General features: G+C 42.2%; 1 protein-coding gene across 11 annotated transcripts in view; it reads left to right on the forward strand.

Moving 5' to 3' along the window:
• The window catches only part of fat1a (FAT atypical cadherin 1a), a 77589-nt gene extending 54047 nt beyond the window's left edge, over window positions 1-23542 (forward strand). For 3 of the 11 annotated variants that reach the window (XM_085161749.1, XM_085161748.1, XM_085161751.1), the window contains 19 exons: window positions 59-255; window positions 377-530; window positions 1898-2131; window positions 6613-6999; window positions 7937-8151; window positions 9537-9674; window positions 9873-10016; window positions 11249-11446; window positions 12063-12653; window positions 14311-14533; window positions 14623-14754; window positions 14849-15006; window positions 15699-16167; window positions 16707-16860; window positions 17044-17154; window positions 17303-17946; window positions 18781-18918; window positions 20783-20818; window positions 21977-23542. In XM_085161749.1, the coding sequence (XP_085017875.1) occupies window positions 59-255; window positions 377-530; window positions 1898-2131; window positions 6613-6999; window positions 7937-8151; window positions 9537-9674; window positions 9873-10016; window positions 11249-11446; window positions 12063-12653; window positions 14311-14533; window positions 14623-14754; window positions 14849-15006; window positions 15699-16167; window positions 16707-16860; window positions 17044-17154; window positions 17303-17946; window positions 18781-18918; window positions 20783-20818; window positions 21977-22650 (4997 nt within the window). In that variant the 3' untranslated portion in view covers window positions 22651-23542. The other 8 variants (XM_085161750.1, XM_085161752.1, XR_014874397.1 and 5 more) reach the window with 7 other exon arrangements.
• Window positions 23543-26780: the final 3238 nt, after the last annotated feature.

Here is a 26780-nt window from a genome sequence, read left to right on the forward strand (position 1 = left end):
TCTGCTTCTTGGTTGCTGTTCATGCTAAAGTGGAATATTTGTCCTTAACCCCAAACAGGAGGAGACCCACTAGGCCAATTTGCCATTGAACATATTCAGAATGAATGGAAGGTCTCTGTCAGGAAGCCCCTGGACCGTGAAGAAAAAGACAATTACCTCCTTAACATTACTGCCAGTGATGGCATCTTCACTGCCAAAGCTGTTGTAGAGGTCAAAGTGCTGGATGCCAATGACAACAGCCCAGTATGCGAAAAGGTAAAGTCCTCTTTGCTCTGGTTCTGCTCTTAATTTCAGTTTGCTGTCTTGTGAGTTTTCTTGGTTTTCACTTTGATTTCTTCCCCACTTCCGTTTTCCTCCTCCTGTACCTGCCTTCTAGTCTGTATACAGCGAAAGCGTCCCAGAGGACTCCCCTGCAGGCAGGCTTATTTTGCAGGTTTCTGCCACAGACGCTGACATCCGCTCAAACGCCCAAATCTCTTATGAGCTCCAGGGAGTTGGATCGGAATTGTTCATCATTGACTTTGTCACAGGTGTGTATCTGTGGAGTAAAACACATTTGCTTAAATACTGCTCTGTGAAAAAAAGAGAGCGTTGATCGTGCGGTGTTCTAAACTCAGTGGAAAAGCATGTGTTCTGTTTATATTTTATGTGAGTAATTTGTCTCTTCTTTCTTTATGGGTCCATCTGTGTCCGCAGTCATTGAGTAAGATTGCTTTCCAGCTGTGTTGAATGCATTTATGATTATTATGGGAACAGCATGCAGGACACTCATGCTAAAGCCACTCATGAAACACGCTTAGCCCTCTGCTTGCAACACGATCTGAAAGACAGCTCAGCGTGACAGCAGTTTTATGTTTTACATGAGAGTTGTCGGGGAAAAAAGTTATTGTTTGTGTGTCTGTGTGTGCGAGTTTCAGTGGATGCAAATTATTGTATTGTCAGCATTGGAAGAAGCAAGATGGTTTTCTTGTGCCCTGTTGTTATTTACTTATTCAAGAGCCAAGAACATTTCCCTGCAGGGCAACTGATAGACCCACAGTGGCACTAAAGTACACAGTTGCAATACTTAAGATTGAATTTATGGCCACTATACTTCTTTCCTGCAAATAATTTCTTCTGGGAGACCCTCTAAATCAGAGATTCACTCTGACTGCTGTGTTGAAAAAAGAAACCACAAAAGAGGAAAAAAGAAAAACCACAGTGCAGGTTAACCAAAGTAGTATGCAAACAAAACCAGTTGGTTTGAACAGCTATACAGCACATCCGCTGTTTCACAGAATCCTTGAGTATTCTGCCTTAATATGCGGAGGCTGACACCAGAGCAGACAATAAGGCAACAATGTCATCCCGCTGTCTTTTGGCAGCCCTCAATTTCGAGTTTTCCAGCAGCAGGGCTACTGTTATGCAGCGGGAGTGTGATTTATTTATTTTTTTCAGTGCAGACAAGTAGGATTATTGCTGATGAGACCCGCCAAGAGGCTCTGGAGTTTTCCAGAGCAGTTGTGGTAATGTTGGCTGCTTGGTATCCCAAGACACTTCCAGGCTGCTTTTAGCTGCCAACTCTGATGTTTTCCTTCATCACCCCGCTCCCTTCGCTATCCTCTCCGTCCTCTCTTGCTTCAATTACTTATTTATTCTCCTCTCTCTACGCGCTTGAAAGCCTTCAGTTGTTCGGATGGTTTTCACTTGGTTAGTAAACAGTAGACAAGAGGGTTACATTTCTTTAAAATGCCTCAGGTTTGTCCACTCATACATAAACTTAGCATTTTGATTGATTTTTTTCTCTTTTTTTCTTGTACACATTTGACTTTTATGTTGTTCTGACACCGACTTTTCCCCAAGAGCCCGTGTCTGCATTTTTGCATTTCTTCTCAAAACCTTCCTGTCTTACCTTCAGGGGAGCTGAAGACCTCGCAGCCCCTGGACCGAGAAGAGAAAGACGAGTACAGGTTTAAAGTGCGTGCGGTGGATGGAGGAGGGCGATACTGTGAATCTGACATCCATATTATTGTAGAAGACGTCAATGACAACCCACCGCAGTTCTCATCTGACCCCTACACCATCACCGTCTTTGAAAACACAGAGACGGGCACTTTTGTGGCAAAGCTGTCGGCGAACGATTTGGATACTGGTGAGTTTTATTCTCTGGCACATTCTAGGTAGAGGGCAGCTGTTATTTACAGTGAGGTGGAAAATCATAAGAACGATTTTGCGCAACTGTAAAATTGTCTTTATTGATACAGATGTACAGCAATAAAGCGCTAATTACCCATAGACAAATTTCATTTGAACACAGCAACTATCAGACACTGCTGCTGTAAGTGCCGAACTTTATTGCACATATGAAAGCCATAATTTGACAGATTTAACACTGAAACAGCAGGTCCTTAATTTTAGACCGTGATTAGTTTGTCATTACACCACTTTGCTGGACCAAAGGATGACGTATAAAAACCCAGCAACTCATGAAGTTAATTTTAGCATCCTGTATTGGTTGATATTTTAAAACTAAAACCCCTGAAAAGGCTGTTTGATATGAAAAAAAAGTCCCAAGCCAAAAAAATTCACCATTTTCATTTCCACTGATCTATGAAGAAGATGCGGGTCATCACTTCCTGTCGCTTCACACTTGGAGAGATTAAAAAAAAAAATTAAAAAAGAAAGAAAAGAGAAGCAGCCTTTAAACTCCGAGTTGCTGAGTATCAGTCTTTTCACACTCCTTGCCTCACACATGTTCATGCAAGACTTCAGATCCTTCTATTCTTTCTCATACAGAGTTAAGCGGAAGAAGACATTATATTGAGAATGCTTTAAAAAAAAGCTTCATAACAAATCTCTCTGATTAAATCAGCCTATTGGACCAGAACTCAGTAATAAAATGTGTTTTAGGCAAACATTTAAGCTTCCAAAAATGCAATAATCTCAGGAAGCCGGTAAATGTGCTTAAAATGCAATTAATGGCAACATATTGCATTGCTCACGATCACAATAAAAAAGCATATGCACATTAATACAGGACTGTGCTTCTGAAATACCCTTTAATGGGTTGGAATAAGCAGTGCTGACTTGCTATGAACAGGTTATTATCTCACCATGGTGGAACAGCATCGCACTAAATGGCAAGAGGGAGGGATAACAAATGTGAATTTTCATGAATGATCAACCCCTCAAATTAAAAGCTCTATTACACTCTAATGAAATTCTTCTCTCTTCAAGTCGAATTCTCAAAAGAGATGATTGCAATTTTCCATTCGCCTGGTGCAAAGCCACGGAGCCACATATTTATCTCAGGCGTCTCCTCCTTTCAGCAAACATTGCCAATCACTAAGAGGCTCACACTCGGGTAGGCCGGAAAGCTTGAAGCGTGCAGTTTAACAGTCTTTTTTTCTTTCTCAGGAAACTAGTGGACCTACAGTTCCAGATTGCACCTTGGGTTTAATGAAGCAGAACACTCTAGCTTGAAAAACCATTTCAGCCTGTTAGCTGACAATCGACACTGTCTCTTTTTGTTTCCCTCCCCTTTTTTTAGTGGGGGGCCGGAGTGACAGCTTGACAGAATGAAAAGGATGCTAAAACTGACTCCCTCAAGGGAAAATGTTAAATGAAAGAAAAGAGAGGGGAAAAAAGCTGCCATTAAGACATTTTTCCCTGGAGGCTTTGCTGGCAAAAATTTTACTTTGCATTTGGTACATCTGGGCTAAGGTTACTTGAAGGAAGGGTGGAGGAAAGAACAGTGCTCCCTGCAGTTTAGCCGGGAGCAATAATTATTTAGACATACACTGTGTGAGCACAGAGAGGCATTTGATCAGTATTTTTCCTGCATATGGGTATTTCACACATTTCTTTCCTCTCTGTGTGTTGGTCTAGTATATTTGATTTAGTTGCAAGCTTGAAGCACAGCTGGCAAATTCCAACCAGACACACAGGGTGTACAAAAAAATAGGCTTCATAGCTGACCCAATTCACTCCAGCTTCAGTCAACTGTGTTTGTGGCCGACGCTTAAAATGCAAAGCCTAATGTAACCCTCTTCCCACGAGGAAAGAGTTGCTTTATCTTTTTATATTTTTCACTGAGTGGACTCATTCTTGGCATTTGCTGCTATGTGCCATGGCCTTGGTGATCGCTGTACGATGTTTGATAGTTACCCACATTGCTGAGCCACTATTCGACCCACTGTTACAATCTCTGAGAGGCCGCACTTATCAGTGTGGGATGATTATGAAGCAGACAAAGATTAAGACCCAGACTGATGCCCTTGATCTGTGATAAACTTTGGAATTTCTTCTCTGATTTTGCTTTGTGCTTTTATCACTCTACCTTGGTCGGAGTGTGTCTCTCTCTTTGCTCTCTGCATTGCCGCTTCTTCTTCATTTCACTTTGTAAGTTGTTTCAGTGTGGGGGCATTTAATTATATTCTGCTTTGCCCACCTTGTTGCTGTGTAAGATTCATACACGCTCTTCAAGTTTGTTACTAAAATCATTTAGAAAAATAAGAAAATTCCAGGGCAAAGCTAAGGAAACACACAAACACACACACACAAAACAGCTCAAGTTGAGTCAGATGATTTGTATTTATTAAGCACATTTAAAAACAAGAGTTGACCCAAAGTGCTTTCTAGTCAAGACAGATGAATTTAACAGTCCTGTTATATGTGAATACAAATAGATGAATACAAGATTTTAAAAAAGATAAATAAAACATGGCACATAAATGAATAAAAACACATTAAAATGAAGCAAATAGACAAAATTAAGTGCAAATCACACTAAATGGTTGTCTTTCTGACTATATTAGTTCTGAATGTCTGGACCTGTTCAGCATGTGACAGCTGTGACGCTGCAAAATGGCAGGATTGCTCAGCAACCTTGATTTTATATAGGAGCATAGCCAGAACACAGCTAGATGAGAACCAGAAATGAAATCTGAAACTGAAATCCTTGTTGCAAAAGAAAATGTCGTAAACAAGTTGTGCTCATCAGCAGAGTCACTCAGACTGATTGTAACATGTTGGCACATGTTTGCGTTTCTAAATTAGACACAAATTATTTGCAAACCTTCACTAGCTTATCTGAGAGTGACTGCATTTGTTTGGAGACAGGTTGCTTACCTGTAAGATCAAATGTGGTCACTGGAGCTGACCTCCTTCCAACTGGTTGTTGAACATGAAAAAAATCAGTGTAATCACCAGGCAACCACTGATTTCTTTCCGAGTTGCACATAAGTTGCTGTTCTATTTCACTCTGACACGACTGAGCCGTAAAACAGATTTATGTGGGTAAAAGTCAACATTAATGATAACACAAGAAGCAAAATAAAGTCTAAAAATAGAAAGGTAGTGTATGTAATATAAGAAAGTTCACCCGTGATTTAATATACAAATTATATATTTGGTTTGGTTTGGCTTTGGTCAGTGAGCTATATCCAAGCTGCTGTGGAACACATAAACATGCACATCTGTTTAACTGGCCTCAGTACACAAAACACAGAAAGCACAAACTTCTTGGTCTCTCTGTAAAACAGAGCGGTCATAATACTTGTTAGATATTTACTTTCAAATGCTTGAAAAGGCACCAACAGCTCAAACCCCAATCGAGAGCTCCAGCTTTCTGACTCGAGTTAGCAACAATGAGGCATGTTGCACAGCAGTCAGCCACAGCTGCCTGTTAGCACACCTGTGAACCTGCATGTACTAACCATTTGAAAACAGTTATTATGAAGGCTTAGTGACCACACCAGCTTTTTGCTCTGGGCTATAAACATGTTTGTTGCCTCACTTTTGGAGCCAGACTCATGAGACCATTCAAGGAATGTTTCAGTTTTTGCCATTGAAGTGTTGCCTCTTTTTTCACCCTGCTTGTTGCTACTTGTTCACGAGGCCACTAATTAATAAGTTCCACTTCTGGTTTCATATGAAACATTTCTGCTGTGTGACCCACATAAACCCACGATCATAAACATCGGCGAATACAACAAGATAGCCAATAATAATTTAACACAGTTCACTTAACCACTGTAAAACAATTGTCCTAAAGATGATCAGAGCAGATGAAGGTGATGAGAAATTATATAAGCAGGGTTCCCCTTGGCACTCGCTCCAGCATGGTAATGAGATCTACAGAGGATGGGGGCACTTACCTGATAAATGGGAATATAATAGCATATTCAAAATGGGGGCCACCTGCAGTAAAGCATTACGATTATTATTGTGATCCATCTCTGTCTTGTTTCTGGGACCGTCTTGCTTGTGGGAGGACATGAGTTATGACTACTGCATGGATTAGAGATTCAGAGCTCCTGTTTATCAGAGGCTGTGTGAAAGACGGATGTTTTAGAAGGGCATAAGAACGTGACATTTAACTATTCAACAATCAATACATCTATGTAGAAATCAATATGCTTGTTTATGTCCTCCATTTAAGAGTGTTTCTCTTTATGTGACCATCAGTTTTATGGTGCGTAGCATTTGGCTCATCAGCTCAGATGTGTGGAAGTGAAAGCAGCATGAGCTCAAAGGAGTTGTAACTGAGAGGTGTTGTATGATGACTAATAGGAGTGATTGCCATTGTAATGCAATTTTTAAAAAAAAGAATCATCTTTTTTGTCACCCCAGGCCTGAATAGCGACATCCTCTACTCACTGGTTGAATCGGCTGATGGATTTTTCTCAGTTGACGAGTCCACTGGTGTAATAACCCTGGAGCGTCCCTTGGACCGCGAAGTGCAGTCAGTATATGAGCTGAAGGCCCGTGCCAGTGACCAGGGCTCGCCGCGTCTGTCCTCGCTCTGCCAGGTGGTGATCTCCGTCCTGGACATCAACGACAATCCGCCGGTGTTTGAGCACCGTGAATACACAGCCACCATGTCTGAGGATGTGGCCGTGGGTACTCAAGTGCTCAGGGTGCACGCAGCCAGCCGAGACGCCGACGCCAACGGCGAGATCACTTACAGCATCATCAGCGGGAACGAGCATGGCATGTTCAGCGTGGACCCAAAGACTGGTATGTGGTAGTTTTTTTTTATATTTGTTTTTTGATTTCCTGCACCGGCGTTGTAGGCTTGAAAATGAAATCATCTTTGTTGCGACATGACAGATGTTTTAGAAGAGAAGGGTTTTATTGTTTTTAGCGTTAACTTGGTTTCCCTGGGTCTTTCCTGTGTGTTGTGAATAAATCTTCTGTTTACTGGTTTTATTTTGTTGTATTTATCCGCGACACCTTAAAGGCCGGTCCGTGAAAATATTGTTGGACATAAACCGGTCTGTGGTGCTAAAAAGGTTTGGGGGCCGCTGCTTTAAGAAAAAGAATGTACAGGTTCTCAAAGAGCTTTGGTTGCTTTTGTGATCATGTGCTGTTTGTCCTATCTCTCCTTCTTGACCTCTCAGTTAGTTGTGGCAAATTGCTGCCCCTCAATTAGCCTGGTTCTTTTGAAGGTTTCTTCCTGTTAATTGTCCTGGGATTGCAATGGCCCATTTGCCGAAGGGGTCATTTTGACCATAGGACAGAAGAGTTAAACAGATTTTGCATTTTGATCCTAACCTTTGTAAATAATTTTGCTGTGGATTTAATATACAAAAAAACCCTTGGTTTATTTCAAAATGGGCTGTGATTGGCTAGTTTCATTATTACAATGCAACACTAAAGTAAGAAAATCCCTGGTTATGTTTTTAACTCAGTGTAGCTGAACAGGATTTAGTTTTTGAATGCCAACTCAGTGCCAGTGATGGATGATGTTTTGACTGAAGGTATATTTAAGCTGAAAATGTTTGCATGTGAAAGTATAAACCCACTTCAAAAAATGACAACATGCAAAAAAAAAAGAATCACAAGAAAGAGTTGTTGTGACACAAATATGTGTTTTGTAATATTTAGATGATAAACAAAAATACATTTCAGAGTCTTTTTAACAGCTAGATGCATTTCTGGTTTTGTGCCTCAGGTGACGTCTTTGTGATTGAGCCGCTGGACTATGAGGCCTCTCATGAATACTACATTACAATAGAGGCTACAGATGGCGGTTCGCCGCCGCTCAGCGACATGGCTACTGTGAACATCAACCTGACAGATGTCAACGACAACAGACCCGTCTTTAGCCAGGACGTCTATACGGCCGTCATCAGCGAGGACGCCGAGCTGGGAAAGACTGTGATGGCGGTAAGAGCGCACACACTGTCTTTGGTATACAGCAGGTGCTCGTTGTGGGGAAACAACTGTAAAGGTAGACACAGGGTGAGAGACATTTTTCATCTCTCGCTCTGGACTTTCCTCCAGCAAAATCTGTCATCTTGTTCACCTTCTCACTCTGTTGCTCATTTTCTCCCTCGCAGCCTTTCTCTTCTCTGCCCATTACTCACTGAATACTATCATATATCTGCACCTGTGGCAAATCACCATCTGGTGGAACGGCTAAATTAGGACCAATGCTCTTCATGCTCACTGCATCCCTGTTCTCGTGCACTATCTGACACACATGCTCGGGGAGTTTAATTAAAAGCATTTGACTCATTAAGCCCCTATCCTAGATAAGCCATTTTCTGCCTTTTGCAAGTTAAATTCTCACTCCCATCGATTTCTGTCTACCTCCGCTGCTTTCTCCCTCATAAAAGATCTCTGCTTGTGGCCATTTATCTGTGTGTAATGTACCTGAATATAAATTATCCATCAGAGAATTTTAATGCCTGCCATTGTCTCATTCTTGTAAATCTTCACTGTCTGCTGATTTCCCCGGAGATGTGACGCTTGGTCGGTTTTAAGACTTAAGCATGTGTTGATCTTTTTGTGTGTGCGAGTGTAGCAGTGGTGTGAATGGAAGAAATGTACGTTTGTATGCCCTAGTGTTACATCAGTGGAGACTACAGCTAGCTATCTGTTTTTTAGATTACACAGCACTCTCCCATTAAATATGCTAAAACATGAATGAAAATCACAGCAACTAATCAAATCATTTCAGTAATTTGCTTTAAAGCCCCTTATTTTAAATGTAAACAATGTAAACTCTTTAACGATAAATAAACTAATATAAAGTATACCAAACAGGTTAGCACACCGGTTAATTATTCATTAGGAGTATCTAATCTTTAGATTTTATTCAAATATTGATAAAACCTGATCATTGGACACCTTTTTTCTACATGTAGACTTGGCCTTTCTGAACTCCCAGGCCAGCGATTGAAAGAACTGCGAATGAGTGCTGAGGACACCGCTGATTGACATTTGACCCTGTAGTACATACATTAGAGGTTTATCTGATTATTCTCATTATTGCTGATCATTCTTTGAAAATGTGTTTTATTTCACCTCTTTCTGCATGCACACACATACGTGGGCACGAACCCAACCACTTCAAGACACTGTAGTGTTTGAGCACAGAAAGAAATGCAAATATAATTATCATGTTTTATTAATGCAGCGGGTAATTGTTTAAAGCTGATTGAGAAACAAGGTTTTCAGAGGTCATGTTAGAACAACATGGACAAGCAGCCTCTTTTCAAGGGCTGTTGATTGATCGATTGTGGTGTTCATGTTTGATTGATTCAAAGGTGATGGCTGAGGATTTTGACGGGCCTTCATACAACCACGTGCGGTACTCCATTGTGGCCGGTAACCAAGGCAGCCCATTCACCATTGATCCGGTCAGAGGGGAGCTTAAAGTTGCTCGCCAGCTGGACAGAGAGAGAGTAAGAGAAACCGCAGATACAATGCTGACTGTTCATACACAGTTTAATCCACCTAGGAACTAATTTCAGTCTATGCAGAATCCAATCAAAAGTCATGTCAGGTCTAATAGGGAAGCTTGTTTACTGATTTCTGCTTTATTGCATGCAAAAGCAGCTTCGTCCGTCTATGGTAATTCTCCCTCTCTTTCTTTCTCTCAGACATCGGGGTATACTCTAACAGTGGTAGCCTCAGACAACGGGGCACCCCCTCTTTCCAGCAGCGCCATGATCAACATTGACATCTCCGACATCAACGATAACCCTCCCCTTTTCTCCCAGGCCAACTACAGCCTCATCATCCAGGTGAGAGGGGGAAAGGGGTCAATGCGGATAACTGATTAGAGTTGGAAAGGAAGAAAAAGAGGAGGAGGAGTGGTGGGAGGGGAAGAGGGGTGCAGTGGACACGGAGAGAGGGATTAACAGGGAGTAATAATAGAAGACTGCACGACTAGAATGTCAAGAAGCAAGTTGGAGGATGGAGCAAGAACAGAGGTGAGGAGGGGGATAAAGAGGAGGGTTAGGGAATTGAAAGACACAGGCTGCATTTTAAGTATAAACTGGCAGATGGGGATGGAAGAGAGGGAGGAGTGATGGACAGTGGGAATATGGAAGATACTAAGCTAATAGGGCATGACTGACTGAACTGAGGTGCCTGTAATTCAGTTTTTGAGATTAAAAAGAAGAAGATTCAAAAGACGGGAAAAGAAGACTCATTTCCAGTTTTTCTCTCTATTTAGAAGCCTAAATAAGATAAATTTGGGAGATATCATGAAGAGGTAAAATATATATTCCAAACAGCACTTCAGGATAGAACATTGTTTTGCCTTCTGACTGACTTTATTTTACTTACACCGGAGCCTCGATCAAAGTATGGTACAAAATCCCACAAAAACAGAACAAGAAAAAAAACATAGTGTGCAGATACTGTACAAACCACAAAAAGATCCGTAGTTTTTTGCCTCTTTTTTTTCCCTCAAGAAGAAAAAGTCTAGTTTTCACTCAGGGCTTGAAAGAGTCAACAGAAAGACAGATTTGAAGCTCATTCAAGGACAGAAAAACAAGAATTCTGCCTATAAAACTGTCATCTTCCTTTTTATTGTTACTCATGAGAAGCCTACCCACAAGTTTGTGGACAGGCTCTTAGACCGGGACGATTGCCAGATAAATAAAAATAGAGCTAAGCGTCTACAGCCTCAAATCTTTAGTTAAGCCCAGCAGTACTTGGAGCTAAACACTAGCATGTATAGTGTGATGTTTAAAATGTTTATCGCCACAGCTGAGAAAGTTAGCTGGGGGCTTTGGAGCTGAGGTTGATGGGAACTGTTTGGCTGTAAACCAAAAGCATTTTTCAGATACAAGTTTTGACTTTGTGAAGGCGGACAGAAGGATTTATGGACGCCAAGTCAGTTTCAGTGTTGCAGCACAGTTGCGTTTTCTGAGCAAATATCTAAGACGTTTGAAGTTGAACATCACAGCTTCGCCATAACCACGTCTTCTCAGCGCAGTGTTAAACACACCTCTGCTGCTTCCCACAGGAGAACCGTCCAACAGGCACGAGTGTTCTTCAGCTCACTGTAACCGATCGGGACGCTTCTCACAACGGGCCACCTTTCACGTTTGCCATCGTCGCTGGGAACGACGGCGACGTTTTCAACATCAATCAGCAGGGAGCTCTAGTGGCCATGGGGGTGCTGAATAGAAAACATAAAGAAAACTACCTACTGCAAGCACAGGTGAGTCAAGGAGTCCGAGGAGAAACCGGAGTTGAGAGGTTGTATCGATTTAACCATCAAGTCACAACAATCTGATCTATCTGTCTTCTCTCTTTTTCCTCTCTGTACCTTTACTGTCACGCTCCCACATTTTGCCAACTACTCAGTGCTTCACCCTGCATCTCCTTCCTTTAAAGCTTCTAAATGTATTCTAAATTCAGCTTTTATAGGGTGGTGTAAGGTGTATAAGGCAGCAGCATCAGAGTGCATCTCACAGGAGAAGCTCAAATAAGAGATTTTTTTTGATTTAGCTCGATCACGTGTCACTTCAGAGGAAGGAACAGAGAAGAAATGTGTGGGCAGAAAGGACATGAAATGTGTGATGTCTTGTTACACACAAGATGCACACTCAGATGTGAGTCATCGTTGTTTTTCTCTCACAGAGCTGATGACCATCTCTGTGAAAGTGTGAATGCTAAAATGTATGATGTTGATGGCTTTAAAATGGGTTACACCTACAGTATGGAGATGCAGTGAGATTAGGGATGTGAGCAGCACAAGAGCTTGATTGCCCTCTGCTGTTGGAACAAAGATTAAACTCGGATGCTCTCTCTGTTTTTTTCTTCCTTATACTCAGGTGTCAGACAGTGGCAAGCCACAGCTCTTGTCCACCACCTTCATCAGTGTGCGTATAATTGAAGAAAGCGTCTACCCTCCCGCCGTTCTTCCTCTCGACATTTTTGTGTCGACCGCCGGCGATGAATACCCCGGAGGAGTCCTGGGCAAGATTCACGCCACCGACCAAGACATCTACGACACTCTCACCTACAGCCTCGCTCCTTCATCCTCCTCGGATGAGAGCAGCGGCTTGTTTTCTGTGTCGCCCTCCGACGGCAAAATTATCGCCCTGGGTCCTCTCGATGTGGGGCACTACCCTCTTAACGTGACGGTGACCGACGGACGCTTCACCACGCCGGCTGACGTCACCGTGCATGTCAGACAAGCAGCTCGTCAGGCCTTGGATAACTCCATCGATGTGCGCTTTGCGAATATCGCGCCCGAGGAGTTTATTGGGGACTACTGGCGCAACTTCCAGCGAGCGTTGAGAAACATTGCCGGAGTTAGGAGGAGCGAGGTTCAGTTAGTCAGCCTGCAGCCTTCTGAGCAAGGAGATCTGGATGTTCTGTTGACTCTGGAGAGAGCTGGCAGTCCCTATCAATCTCAGGAGGTAAGACTAGGAAGTAGTCTAACATATTTGCACCGATAACAGTTAATCTGTCATATATGCCCTCAGCTCGATAGATTTCGTTTCCATTGTGGCCATGTTGACACAGAATGGGAGGTAAACACAGGTGATACCATTAATGAGGTACAAGTGACAGGTAACACCTGTGTTTACATACTGTTTTGTGTCAAAATGGTTACTCTAAAAAGGCGCTACTACTTGAAACCGAATCCAAATGATATTAAAAAAAGGGACTTCGAGATCGACACATCAGATCTTGATGAATGCAATGCTCAAGTTTAAACACTGTGTAGGTTATTGGGATCAAATGGCTGATTGAGCTTTCAAGAATGTTGTGCTACTTTTGAAAGACTGACTCAAGAATCCAGAAATTCAGTATTTCGTCAGGTCGAGTCCGTTGTACTAAAAGCTTTTGGGTTCTTCTTTTACAGTGAGAATTAATGATCAAACACGCCTTTCTTTTAAACAGCTCTTTGAGAAGTTTGAACTAACTGTGACTTGTTTTAAAAATGACTAACAAGTATCCAATTAATTTTTTTGCTAATTAATTTTGCCAATTAGGCAGTTGATTAGTCACAAGTTCAGCCCCGGCCTTTAACCCTTTAAAGCCGGTTGGAGCAGGCACGCTCCGTTTTGCGTAACTATTTTTAAATCCTGGTAGCTTTGCAACCAAGTCAGCTAGCGCAATAATTTTTTTTGCATATGAAACCAGAGGAGTTGTACTTACATCTTATGCCATCAGCTTGTCCTAGGTCACGGTTTCCTTCCACATATAGCTTTGCAAAAATTGCATAAAAAGCACTTGCAGCAACAAAAACATAATATTCCAGAAACACGCTTTGCCGATCCGATCAGCTGTTCGTAACACTTCCTACGTTGGAATAGACGTCAGCGCGAACTATCGCATGTCCGCCATGACCTGCCCGAAACCGGAAGTGACGTCATTTCCGCGGAAATGGAGTTTTTTACCTTCAGGGCCTATACAAGCATATACTGGTGTTTTTAAAGGTTATGTTTGACTTTATGACTTTCTGTGTCGTTTCTGGGATGCTTGGAAGTCAAATTGCACTGCTGGAAATAGTTTATTTTGATGCATATGCTGTTTTTTTGCAAATTTGCATTATAAGATTTATTTTCGTTTTTCCTGCAGTGTATAAAAATTGGTGTATTTAAAAAATAAAACTATGAAGACACTCAAAATAAATTTCCTGTGGTAGGAAACTATTTTGTGCAACTTTTTTGTATTTACAGTTTTGAGGGATAAGCCTCTTAAATTTCTCTAAATAGAAATATATGTTAAAAAAAACAAAAACGATTTTCGATCTTTTCGTAGTTTATTGCACTTTTTTGCAATTTATGTAATTTCTATGCACTTAATGCAGACATATTATTAAAATTTGGGCTATAATGGTTGTATTGATGTATAGCAACTTGAAATGCTCCCAAAAATGGCACTACAGCATGTAAAAATATAATATAAGCTCTGGCGGACTTGGTTCTATGGTAGGTCTTAAAGGGTTAAATGACTTCAGCCATTAATCACAAATCAGAACTGATTAATTTTCCATTGACTAGTGAATAATCAGAGCACTCATTTAAACAGTTTATCGAGTGTTTTGTTTTTTCCAATTTTCCTCAGGTTGTCTTCCGGAAGCTGAACTCCTCTGCGGCTGTGATTGAGGAGATGACGGGCATCCGCATCGTGCGGGTGGCGCAGAAGCTGTGCGCGGGCCTGGACTGTCCATTGCAATTCTGCGATGAGGTCATCTCCCTGGATAAAAACGCCATGTCCACTTACAGCACGGCCCGCCTCAGCTTCGTCACCCCACGATACCAGAGAACCGCAACCTGCCAGTGCGAAGGTTCCTGATTACACCTCATGCACCTATGTATTTGCTCATATATGGTTTGGTAGATTTCCTAATCTCACCTGTGCTATTTTGGCATTTAGGTGGCAGATGCCCCATGCTGAACAACCTGTGTGAGAACAACCCCTGTCCTGAGGGTATGGAGTGTGTGGCAGATCCCAGAGACACTGAGTACAGTTGTGTGTGTCCTGAAGCCAAAAAAGGCAAATGCTCCGGTAAGACTATCTGTGATTTGGATATTCTGTCTAACATTTTCTGCATTTACACTGCTGTTATGTCTTACTTGTACATTTGTTCATCCTGTGCCAGATGGCTACTCGCTCACATTCAGTGGAAATGGTTATGTGAAATACCATCTGATGGAGAATGAGAACAAGGAGCTGATGAAGCTATCCTTGCGACTCCGAACTTTCTCCAGCCACGCTACCGTCATGTATGCTAAAGGCACAGACTACAGCATCCTTGAGGTGTGTGCAAACCTATTTTCCAGCCCCATATTTCACTCACGGGTGTTTTTTTCCCCCTTCTATCATTTTAAAAACTGAATGGAAAACCTTGCTTATCTTGAATAAGCCTTTGCATTTCTTAGCCCATCTCTGTATTACTGCTCAGCATTTCCATATCAGAAGGGTCTAAAAAACCCATGACTGACCCGACTTCTCTCGAGACCAGCCAGCCATGTGTACCAACCAAGTATGCTGAAGGGTTCAAGAAAGCCATTTTAAACCTTCTTTCACATGAGGGACTATGGGAATGTGGTGGTGGGTTGAAAAACACACACACAAGGGCTATTTTAGTAGTGGGAGGGAAACAGAAAGCAGTTTTCCACACATTCCTTTTTCGAGTCTGTCTGGTATAGCAGTCAACATGGCAGACTTCAGAGGAAGAACTGGCTTAGAGACAGATTTAGTTTAACAGGCTGCGAGCTGGGTTTTTTTTTTTTTTTCAGAGGCTTGAGCAGAAGTTTAATTGTTTTATAAAGCTGTTGTTTTTTCTGTAAAGCTCTTCGAAAGCCAGTAAAGTGGAAGTGTCCTGTGTGAAAAACTGAAAAACAGTGACTCAGTGGCTTTTGAGTCTCAGTGTTGAGATGAATGACCTGGTGTGATATGTGCAGGATGTGTAGCATATTCTAAAGCTGTATTTTCTGTCCCTGAAACAGATCGTGAACGGCCGTCTGCAATACAAGTTTGACTGTGGCAGCGGCCCCGGGCTGGTGTCGGTCCACAGCGCTCAGGTTAGCGATGGTGAGTGGCACTCCGTTTCCCTGGAGGTGGACGGTAATTATGCTAAACTCGTGCTGGACCGGGTGCACGCTGCCTCGGGCACAGCCCCGGGCACTCTGCGGACCCTCAATCTTGACAACAGCATTTACTTTGGGGGTCACGTACGCCAGCACGCCTCCCCTCGCCACGGACGCAGCCTGCCTGTCACCAACGGGCTGCGTGGCTGCATGGAGGCCATCACCCTGAATGGCCAGGAGCTGCCTCTGAACACAAGGGCTCGCTGGGCCCACGCTGTGCTGGAGGACATCGTGGACGTGGCTCCAGGCTGCGCGCTCGCACCTGCCGAGAGCTGTTCTAGCAACCCCTGCACTAACGGAGGGAGCTGCACCTCGCTGCCTAATGGAGGTAGGTGGAGTCCTGCTTGGCTCATTGCACTCACTTATTTTCCAGTGTTTGTGCATTTCCTTGAGTCTGGTTTTCATTGAGAAGTTTATCTGATTATGTATCGCTGCCTTTCAGACATATTAAATTCCATTTACCGGCATCCAAGGAATAGCACAGATTTTCAAATTAAGAGGCGAACCGTGATTTTAATCTGAAGCAGCTGTTAGGTCTGTTACCTGTCCTAATTCAGATTTTCTCTGCTTAATAAGGAAAAATCTACTAAATACTAAAATTATGTTTTAGTGTAAACGCTTCATTCTGATTTATGCCTGTTACGGCTGTTTGCTGTTGATGTGGATTCAACACTTCTGCATCTGTTTCACATTAAAAACCTGCCAGTGGTTCAGGGGCATAATTACAGTCTTGCCATTACCAGAAGGCTTTTGGTAAAACATCTGCAGGATGTTTTAAAATCACACCAGCCTATTTTAGAATAAAGAAATAGATTTATGATGACAAAAAACGTCCGTTTGTTCACGCCGTTTTTCTAAACTCTTCAGGCTACTTCTGCAAATGCCCCGCTTCGTTCATGGGCACACACTGTGAGATCCCCATAAGTCCTTGTGCCTCCAACCCCTGCCTGTATGGTGGCACCTGTGTGACCCGAGGAGGTGAATTCTACTGCCAGTGCAGAGGGCAGTACTCAGGACCGAGGTACTGCACTGTTTTATGTTTAATCTTGATAATATGAACATTGTGTGCAACATACGGGATGATGTTACTGGCTTGCTTCACATCAGCTAATGCAATTTTAATATTAGTTGTTACTGTAGGATTTGTGCACATCTAATTTGGAATTTGAGGCTTCATGCTGGAGTAATCTTGCTGTGAATGCAGGTGCCAGTTGGGGCCGTACTGCAGAGACAACCCTTGTAAAAACAGCGGAAAGTGTATCGACAGCTTGGACGGTCCAGTATGTGAGTGTGAAGCAGGCTTCCAGGGAGACAGGTATGTCAGTATGGAGCTCAAATAAGCAGTAACACCAGTTATTTGAATTCTCCTAGTAGGTAGATCTTATGTTTTGCAACAACTGTTAGAAAAAGCTTATTTTTTGCCCACAAACAAACCTCAATTGAAATTCATACATGTTGTCCAGATGCCTGAGTGATGTTGATGAGTGCATCAAGAACCCGTGTGCCAACGGAGGACAGTGCCAGAATACGTACGGCTCCTATAAGTGCAACTGCTCTCAGGGTTTCAGTGGAGCAGTGTGTGAACTCCAGGACGTTCACAGCAATAATTTGGTCTCCAACTCCTGGAACATCGGTTTGGAGGAGGTGATAGGCATTGTTGTCTTTGTGTCTAGTATCTTCATACTGGTCCTCCTCTTTATTATCATCCGCAAGAAGGCCTGCCGCAGAAGGTCAAAGAGCGAAGATGACGACAAACATCCTGGAGGTTCGAACGTGCCTCACTCCTTCCTCCAGAGACCTTACTTTGATGCCAAATTCAACAAAAACATCTACTCAGACATCCCTCCTCAGGTGCCCGTGCGGCCTATCTCCTACACTCCCAGTATTCCAAGTGACTCAAGAAATAACTTGGATAGGAATTCATTCGAGGGCTCCACCATACCAGAGCATCCTGAATTCAGCACCTTCAACCCAGATTCTGTGCACGGGCACCGCAAAACTGTGGCCGTGTGCAGCGTAGCGCCCAATCTCCCTCCTCCCCCTCCATCCAACTCTGTCTCAGACAGCGACTCCATCCAGAAGCCAAACTGGGATTATGATTACGATGGTAAGTTTGATTCCAGCTGTTTTTTCCCAGGAGTTGCACTGAGCTTCAAATGAGTATGATTAGTGTCTCATTATGCTTAAAACATGGGTTATTTAGAAAGTTTCTGATTCCTTAAGTCTCCAGAGTTGTTGAGTAGTAGAAGTAAACTAGACTTGGTCACTTAATGTTAGTGGTGATATTTGACTTTGTATAAAGCTGCCGCACATGTTCCAGTCAGCACCTCGCCTAAAAAGAGGCTATTTTCACTCATGTGAATGCATCGCTGACTGTCGGTAGATGCATGTGAAACTGGACGTCTGTGGGAAATAAAAACGATATCTGGATTCTCATGAATTCGTCAGTTTGTGTTAAATACACTAGCAGAGCATTCGGCACTGGTGCACTGCCAAGTAAACAATTTTTTATCAAATGTCTGTAAATCTATAAAAATCCTTCTGGCAAAAAGCATAAAGGCCAGCGTATATGAGCACAAAGTTATTTTTGGAAATCCAAACTACTTTAAAACTTAACCCAACCAGCTAGTCTACTTAAAGTGCCAAAAACTACATTCTGTACTTAACTCTGTACTCACACCAGATTTTGTTGTTCTTTAAAACTAATATCCACTTGTTGGGATATTATAAAGTCATTAGTTTGATTCTTTTAAAACTGCACTTACTATATTCAGTGTAAAACGTGAGCGAGAAGGAAAAACTCTCTTTTCACAGTAAGAAACCTCCAGCAGGTCCAGACTCAAACACACAACAAGAACAACAAACAACAACAAAAATCTGCCAGTGGCATGTTCTATATTTAAAATGTGTGACTAAGATCATACTGCGCCTTCTGTTCCAGCTAAAGTTGTGGATTTGGATCCGTGCCTGACCAAGAAGCCTGTGGAGGACAGTGCCTGTCACCCCTACAACACCAGAGGCAGCATGTCTGAGGTCCAGTCCCTCAGCTCCTTCCAGTCTGAGTCTTGCGATGATAACGGTATGCTGCCATGTTTAATTTGCTCCTCTGTAGCATTTAGAAAAAAAAGAAAAACTAACAAGACAGCACAGTTTGAACGTTTCTGGCACACGAATCTATGAGATGCATTGTTTTGGTTTTCTGTTTGTTGCTTTTTGTTCCTTTTCTCTGATCGGCCTGCAGGATTTTGCAACATTTGTCTTGTTGATTTGAGCGCTAACACTTTTCTCTCTGCATGTACAGAATGGATGGCCCAGTAGTGGCTCTAAGGGTCATTTGTCCTGTTTTTTTTGTTTTTGTTTTTTCTCTTTCTTTTTTGCTGCGGGGTTTCAGCTCCCATATGGATCAAATCAGTCCACAGATCCAGAACAAGGTTTTAAATAGGGGTTCCGGCCTGTAAGTCCTCGATCACTACCGGTACAGACAGAAGCAATCACTGCAACTCGTGTTGTGCTATTCTCTGGGGATTATTTACACACACAAAAATAAATACAAATTTGACCTTGTTTCCTGTTCTTCTGGCCCCAAGTTCACCTGTGTTTAGCTTCAAAAGGAGTTTGATGACTTACTTAAACTGCAGTTATATTCTGTTTGTTCACACATCTGCGCTTTGTTTTATTTTATTTTTTATTTACAAGCATGCTTTTTTCTTCCTTTTGTCCTTCCTTTTTTGTTTCCTCATATTTTCCAAAAATAGCTCCAAACGGATGTTTCAAGCAAACATCAAGGAACATATCAAAAGGGTATACAAGCACATTTTATGTTCTCCCATTTCTTTCCCATGTCATACTTAATTACTTTTCATCATCGCTTAGATATCACGGCGGGCACTGTGCTGCTCATAAGTCATCAAACCCTTCATCCGCGCCTTCAAAAGTGACAGCAAATCCAAATTTGAATTAGAAACGGAGCGTGTTCAAAATAGGTAATTTCTGCTCTCCTGCTAATTCGTGTGTTTTCCACACGCACACACATTCGGCTTTTTCTCTTAGCTGGAAATGGGTTTCGATCTCTGGGGAATTTCACTGATTCTTCCATCTGTACTGTCAGTGGCACCCAGTAGCATCTCAGTTTGTTGTTGTTGTTATGTGTTATCCTGCACAAACAAAACTAGACCCTCCTATCCTCTCCCCCACTACACACAAACACCACCACTACCATCGCTCTATTCCCACCATTGTGCTGTGCCGAACCATTAACACCGCACTCATTCCCGCAAACATTCAGCATCGATGCATAAAAAAGCAAACGAGGACGACGTTTGTGGGACGTGTTGCTTGTGTTGGCCTCTCTCCCACCACTGTGCATTCCATATGTGTTTTTATTTGTCTTTGATAAATGATAAAGAGCGTTTGTACTAATGCTAAGATCTCCTCCACCCACTCTCCCCCCTCTCCCCTGCCTCTCACAAGCCTCCATTGTGACAGTTATCCACCTTGTCAACTCTGCTGTTGACACGGTGGAAGGAGAAGGTACTCTTCCAGCTTCCATCTGCCGCTGGTTTTTGTCCTCTGTGTTGGGATGTGAAGTGTAGGCTGTTAGAGCTGCCATTATCTTCCACTGACAAAACCTCACCGACTAGAACGTCTCCTTTTTTTGTGATTCAGAAGCTAATTAAAAAGATATGCACAAATCAAATTAAACAAGCAGCTCTAGTGTTGCGTCCTCGATTCAGCACTGAGGTCTTGTGCACCTCGAGAAGTCGGTCTAAGAAAATGGCAGAGCTGTTGTGCACTCACTGACCTGTCACTGCCTCAGTCATTATTTGCCCTTCAGTGTTCGTTGTCCTCATTTCATTCATGTTCCAAGGCCGATGTTCTTTCCACGTAGATTTTAATGCGACTTGTTCTTTCTCTTTTTCTCCCCATTCTCGCCTCATGTAAAGAGTCTTTTTTGGCTCATGATCTCAAGAACCCAAGAGGTGACTTGTGTTTTTTTTCTTCTTTGCTTGCCTGGTGTTGCCCTGATCCCATCCTCTGCAGTTTAACCACTAACCCTGAACCCTAATGAGGAGAGTTTAACCTCCTCTCTAACGTGGCTCTGGAGCTTTGTGGCCTGATAAGGTGTTATTGTCTGCATTGTAAGGTTATATATATGTTTCTACTCCTTCAACACCCCTGAAAAAATCCTTTGCATGACATACATGAGTATATGTTATATGATCAAAAGTGTTGCTCAGTAACTAACTGGAATTATTCTCAGTTTTTTATGTTCGTCTGTCCGTTTTACTGTTGTGTGAGCTTTCTGAAAGCCATGGCATCTGTTTTAAAACAAGTTTATTTTTAGCTTTGAAATAAGAGGAAAATCACACAGTCGGACTTGAGACTTGGCGCTGTAATGTATACGTGGGCGAGTCGTAATAATTAGGATTATTTAAATCATATCTTTTAATTTAATTACAAGATTTAATAGAAATGCTCAGAAGCAGGGCTGACTCTTTGGGAATCGCTCCCATAGACAGGAGAAAAGATGGTTGTACCCTCGGTGATGTCATCCAGATTCAACTGAAAACAAATAATGGAGTCAGAACACCATCCTGCCGTACACTTCAGATGGCCTTCAGAGGGGATGCAGGTTTTTAGGCACTTCCACATTGGCTTCATTTTTATGTTCAGCTCTGTATTTTGCTGCTTTGTCAGTTATACACCCGTGACACAGTGATAATGCCCTCCTGGCCACTTGGAGCTAGTTCATTGCCCTCAGTGATCTTTGATTAGATAAATGTATGCACGCATCCCTGAGATCAGAATGACTCACCAGCAACGGTTTAAAGTTGTAAAGGAAGAAAAAGAAATCACATTATAATCTTATAACAAAAGATAGCTAAACAAAAACACAGGGAGACAGACTATTTTTGTTGTGTATTTTATTGTGTCTGTTAACTTGTGAATCATGTCTGCTGTGTGTGTCTGATCACAGAGCGTTGTGCAGTTTGTTTAAGCTCATTGTGGTGCGTGACTTTGACCTGTGTTCCTCCTGCATGGTGTGGGTTTTTAACATTAACCTGAGAGCATCTGTGCAGCTTTTACGAGAGAGCAGTGATATAATGTGTGTGCTGTGGTCTCTCCTCCTCAAACAGGATATCACTGGGACACATCTGATTGGATGCCAAGTGTTCAACTTCCTGGAATCCAGGAGTTTCCACAGTATGAGGTTGTGGAGTCACCCGCCCCTCTGTACAGTGACCCGAGTGCCATCGACACCGACTATTATCCCGGCGGCTTTGACATTGAGAGCGATTTCCCTCCGCCGCCAGAGGACTTCCCTGTAAACGACGACCTCCCGCCGCCACCATTGCCAGAGTACAGCGACTGCTGCGACACCCTGCGGCCCCTCGGCAGAGACTTGGACGCGCCTATGACCGGTCCGGGCAGCTCAGGCGCCATCCGCCAGCGCCCGGCCCTGCCCGAGCTTTACAGCCTTAACCAGTACCTGCCGCAGCACTCCTTCCCAAGCGACGGCGGCGATATCGAGGGCCTGGGCACCACTTCAGCCTCCGCCACCCCAGCCTCCACCTTGGGTAACAGCGGTTACAGAGGAGGCTACCCTTTAGGTTGCAGTCGGGACTTTGACTCCTCTGCTCTGGACAACATGTCCATGTCTCTGTACACGTCCACAGCCTCTTGCTCGGACATGTCGGCGTGCTGCGAGGAGTCCGAGGTGATGATAAGCGACTACGAGAGCGGTGACGAGGGCCACTTTGAGCGGCTGTCCATCCCGGCGCTGGACTCCCAGCAGCACACTGAAGTCTGACACTGGATCCAAACAAAAGTGCCTAAACCCACAGCTACACCTTATGTTCGCCCCTGACCACCACAGACACTAAACACGCACAGAATCTGGACACACACACACACACACACTGACACATAAACACAGGGGTTTGTTGAGACTGGCTGAGAAGGCCGTTTAGCTGAGAAGATCTGAAGAAGTTATAGGAAACTCTCTGTAGCCGCTTTGCATCTGCTCAGCCCCCCCCCCCCCCCCCCCTCGCTTTAAGTAGCTGTCATCATACACAGGAAGTGGATTGTGCAAAGGATCGACATCTCAACGTGCAACAGGAAAAACATCATGACAAAAAAAAAGAAAGTAAATGTCTTTGTTTCTATAAACAAAACCAAGCAAGATGTTTTTATACAAGTCTTCATTATCAGTGTAAATTTAAATGTACAGTTTTGATTTCAAAGTTTACTAGGTTTTGTAGATATTCTATGCTTTTATTTTCAACAAAAAAAGTTAAATGGTGTGACATTATCAGCCTTACTGTGCGTACATTCATTAAGAAAAAAAAGAAGTGTTTAAAAAAGAGAGATAAAGAGAAGAGCGTGACTTTTCTGAACACAGTGTACTCGTAAAGTTTGTTGTCTCTTGCTCATTTCAAAAAGGGTCTTCAATGAACGACTGCATATTCTTGTGTTGTTTATTTTTTATTTGTTTGTTTGTACATTTTGACTTTGGAACCTCTTTATTTTTCCACCAAGAAAATGGGACCCAATATATTTATAGTGCAGAGTTATCCATGGACACGTGACTTTTTCAGGTGTCTGTGTGTGTCTGAGCAATGCTATGGTCTTGTTAAGGTTTTTATTGAATACTGCCACAAGCTCACGCTTTCCTACTGGCAATAAATTATTCCTAAAAAATACTCTGATGTCTGCGTCTGCCTTATTTTCTCAGCGTGTTTACAAGATAACTGTACGATGCATCACTCTGTTACAGTACTGGGGATATAAATGTATTTGGACGGGAAATCTTACAAACACTTTATATCTTAGTTGTTTGGACGGATGATTTCAAACAAAACTGTTAAACGATCACTCAGCAGAAAAATTAATCTGAAACAGTTCTGGTCATCAATCATTCAAATCAATTTTTTTGCAACTTTTTAGGCAAACATGATTACATTTGTGTGCCGCGCACACTTGATGATTTTCTTGGTCTCGTGAGAGCTAGTACAGCTAGCGGAGCGTTTACCCCGGTGATGCTGGGTTGGATTAGTGATGGATGGAAATTTTAAATGGGTAATATATAAATATATATATATATATATATATATATATATGTATATACGGACACAAGAAGAAGATAAGAAGTAAAAAAAAATACAAGTTACAGATGTCTTAAGAAACTATCCAAATTATAGCTACAAATGGGCCTGAATGATAGATATAAATAGTAGGGCTGGGTATCGTCACTGATTTCTAGAATCGATTCAATTCCGATTCACAAGGTCCCGAATCGATTCGATCCACGATTCGATTTAATTCGATTGATTTGATTCACTTCGATTTGAATCTGGGAAATTTTGACAGTCAGAAATATTATAATTCAGATCAGTACATTTACATATTTTTGTATCTATAAAAAGGAAGCTGACACACGCAAGACTTTATCAAAGGTGTGAGCATCACAGCAGATGCCTTTGTGTCAAAGTAGCTGAGGATAAAACACAGAAAAACATGAAGGTGATTTTTCTGGGATTTTATAAAAATATTCTGCAGTACATCAAAAACGAAAGAAAACCATTAATCAACACATGAAGTTACCTCTGAAGTTACAGCGGTTTTATTAGAGACACGGCTAATCGTTTTGCATTTTGCATAATTTTAAAAAGTTTAAATTTGTTCAGTATTGAATGGCAGAAATTAGGTTTTCTTTTCGGAAGTATATAAAACGAAGAAAAAAAACAAACATCGGCCGACAGCCTGTAAACAATGGTAGACTTGTGCTTAACAAGCAAGCGAATAACAGTACAAAGAGAGAGAGGGGGAGAGAGAGAGAGAGAGAGAGAGAGCTGGGCATCGTGGTGGAAGCAAAACAGCAAAAGTCAGAGTGAATACATGACGATGTTTATGTGAAGCCTAGTTTGGATCTTCTTTTGCTGCTGGTTCAGTCAGTATTGTTTGGAGAGAGATCAAACTAACAGCTTTAGAATCAGCGCAAAAAGGACTTAAACACAAAGCTCGACCCGCCAACGCTTCAAAATCAGCGAGCTGTCGGCTTTCAGCCCAGACCGTGAGAAAGGCGACATCTAACTGATTCTGATCCGCGGGTTGCGCTGTGTTTAAGTCTTTGTGCAGAATCCGTGTTCCTGCTCTGATTTACTGTCTTAGCTGTTTGATGGTTGTTGAAATTTTGTGAGATTTCACCAGAGATTCTGGCATTTCGGGCAAAATAAATTTATATTAAAAAAATCGATTCAGGATTTGAATGAATCGATTTTACGTTATCCAAGCCAGAATCGATTTTAATCGATAAATCGATTATAAAAACCCACCCCTAATAAATAGGCTGAACATAGTACAAACTGGACCTGAACCTTAGATATTAGGATGGATTGTTCTTCCTTCATTCAATAAATATCTCCTTGAGTATTTGTTTAACTCTTCACAGACTAATGATGAATTAAACTGATCTTATAATCACAGGCAGTCGAACACTAAAACTTAAAAGCTGGCTTTAGGCCTTCTTAAACTCTTGACTGCGTTGCGTCACCTCCCTCCTCCTGTCTCCCAGCAGCTGTTTGTATCAATAAACCCCAGCTGCCTCGCATGAGGCTGATAAAATAACATGACCCCGATACCTCCAGCGCTGGCCGGTCACTGCAGGCAGCCTGTGCTTTGTGGGGGCTTTTTTTCCCCACTGTTTGGCTTTCTCTGCAAAGTGCTGACCTGGTCACAACTTCACACAGGATTGACTGTGGTCCCTCCTGGGCCCTGTGGTGGAAGAATGACCTTTTAACCTTCGGTGAGGACAGCAGAGCGACGCCACATCGGCTGTAATGGGCTGACTCCTGTCAAGACACTTCTCTGCCATCGCTTTATGAATCACATCGTGCCACCAGAATCTGTTTGTATGAGAGCAATGTGACACTGCGCAGCCTCTGCCTGATTGTAGAAAAACTTCACTTTTTGCTTTATTCTCAGGACCACAGCAAACACCACACTTATACTGAGATTCATTATACAGTCATGCTAAAAACAAAACTAATCAAAGTGCACCCTCTATCAGCTGTAAGGCTTTACAAGACGTAAGAAAAGATAATGGAGGACAATATAAATCAGCATAACACAGAAATATTTAAAGTATATTGAAACTGTGCCTCAAAAGAGTACTTGAGCAAATGTGCTAATTTACACACCACCAGTTGAGCTACACATGCCCTCATCCAAGGCATGAAGGTCAAATTAATACACAACCCTGGATTTAAAGTGTAAATGGGTTCTTATTGTAATTTTGTGAGGTCAATTTAACACATCACTAGTTGTTTTAATGTCTTGTGTGATATTTAAATGAATATAAATACAAATGTATTTATATATGAAGTGATTATTAAATGAAAACCCCTTTTTAGCAATTTCACTTACAACAATGACCGGAACATTTTTTGTAATGGATATATTAAAAACGCAGTTGGAATTATTTACAAATAATTGCATTCTGTTTTTGCACAGCATCCTAACTTTTAAAGAGGTGTGCATCCCAAATCCTAGCAGTCGCTCATGTGCTCCTTAATCTCATGCTCCACAAATCCAATTAACTCTGGAAAAAGCACCAGGTGTTTTTCTTGTGTTGAATAAATTAACACCTCCTTACCTATTATTGCATTATTCATTCGTGAAGAATCGGGCGAGCAGTTCTTTGAGAAAGGTGGTTTTCGAGGTTTGTGGGTTTCCACTTGTGCGCAACTTTGAGCATGTAGTATCAGCTGACAACCACAAGATGGCAGCATATAGTAATGGATGAAAGCTACAGGGAGCAAAGAAGATGGTTTGTACACCAAAAAGCAGTGAAGCAGTCCGCAGGCAGAGCTCAGTAGTTCCTTCTTGCTGGATGAAGGAACACAAACCAGCCAAACTGGCATCAGGTGGTATGAAAACATT

This window comes from Neolamprologus multifasciatus, chromosome 6, assembly GCF_963576455.1.
Source record: "Neolamprologus multifasciatus chromosome 6, fNeoMul1.2, whole genome shotgun sequence".
NCBI lineage: Eukaryota > Metazoa > Chordata > Actinopteri > Cichliformes > Cichlidae > Neolamprologus > Neolamprologus multifasciatus.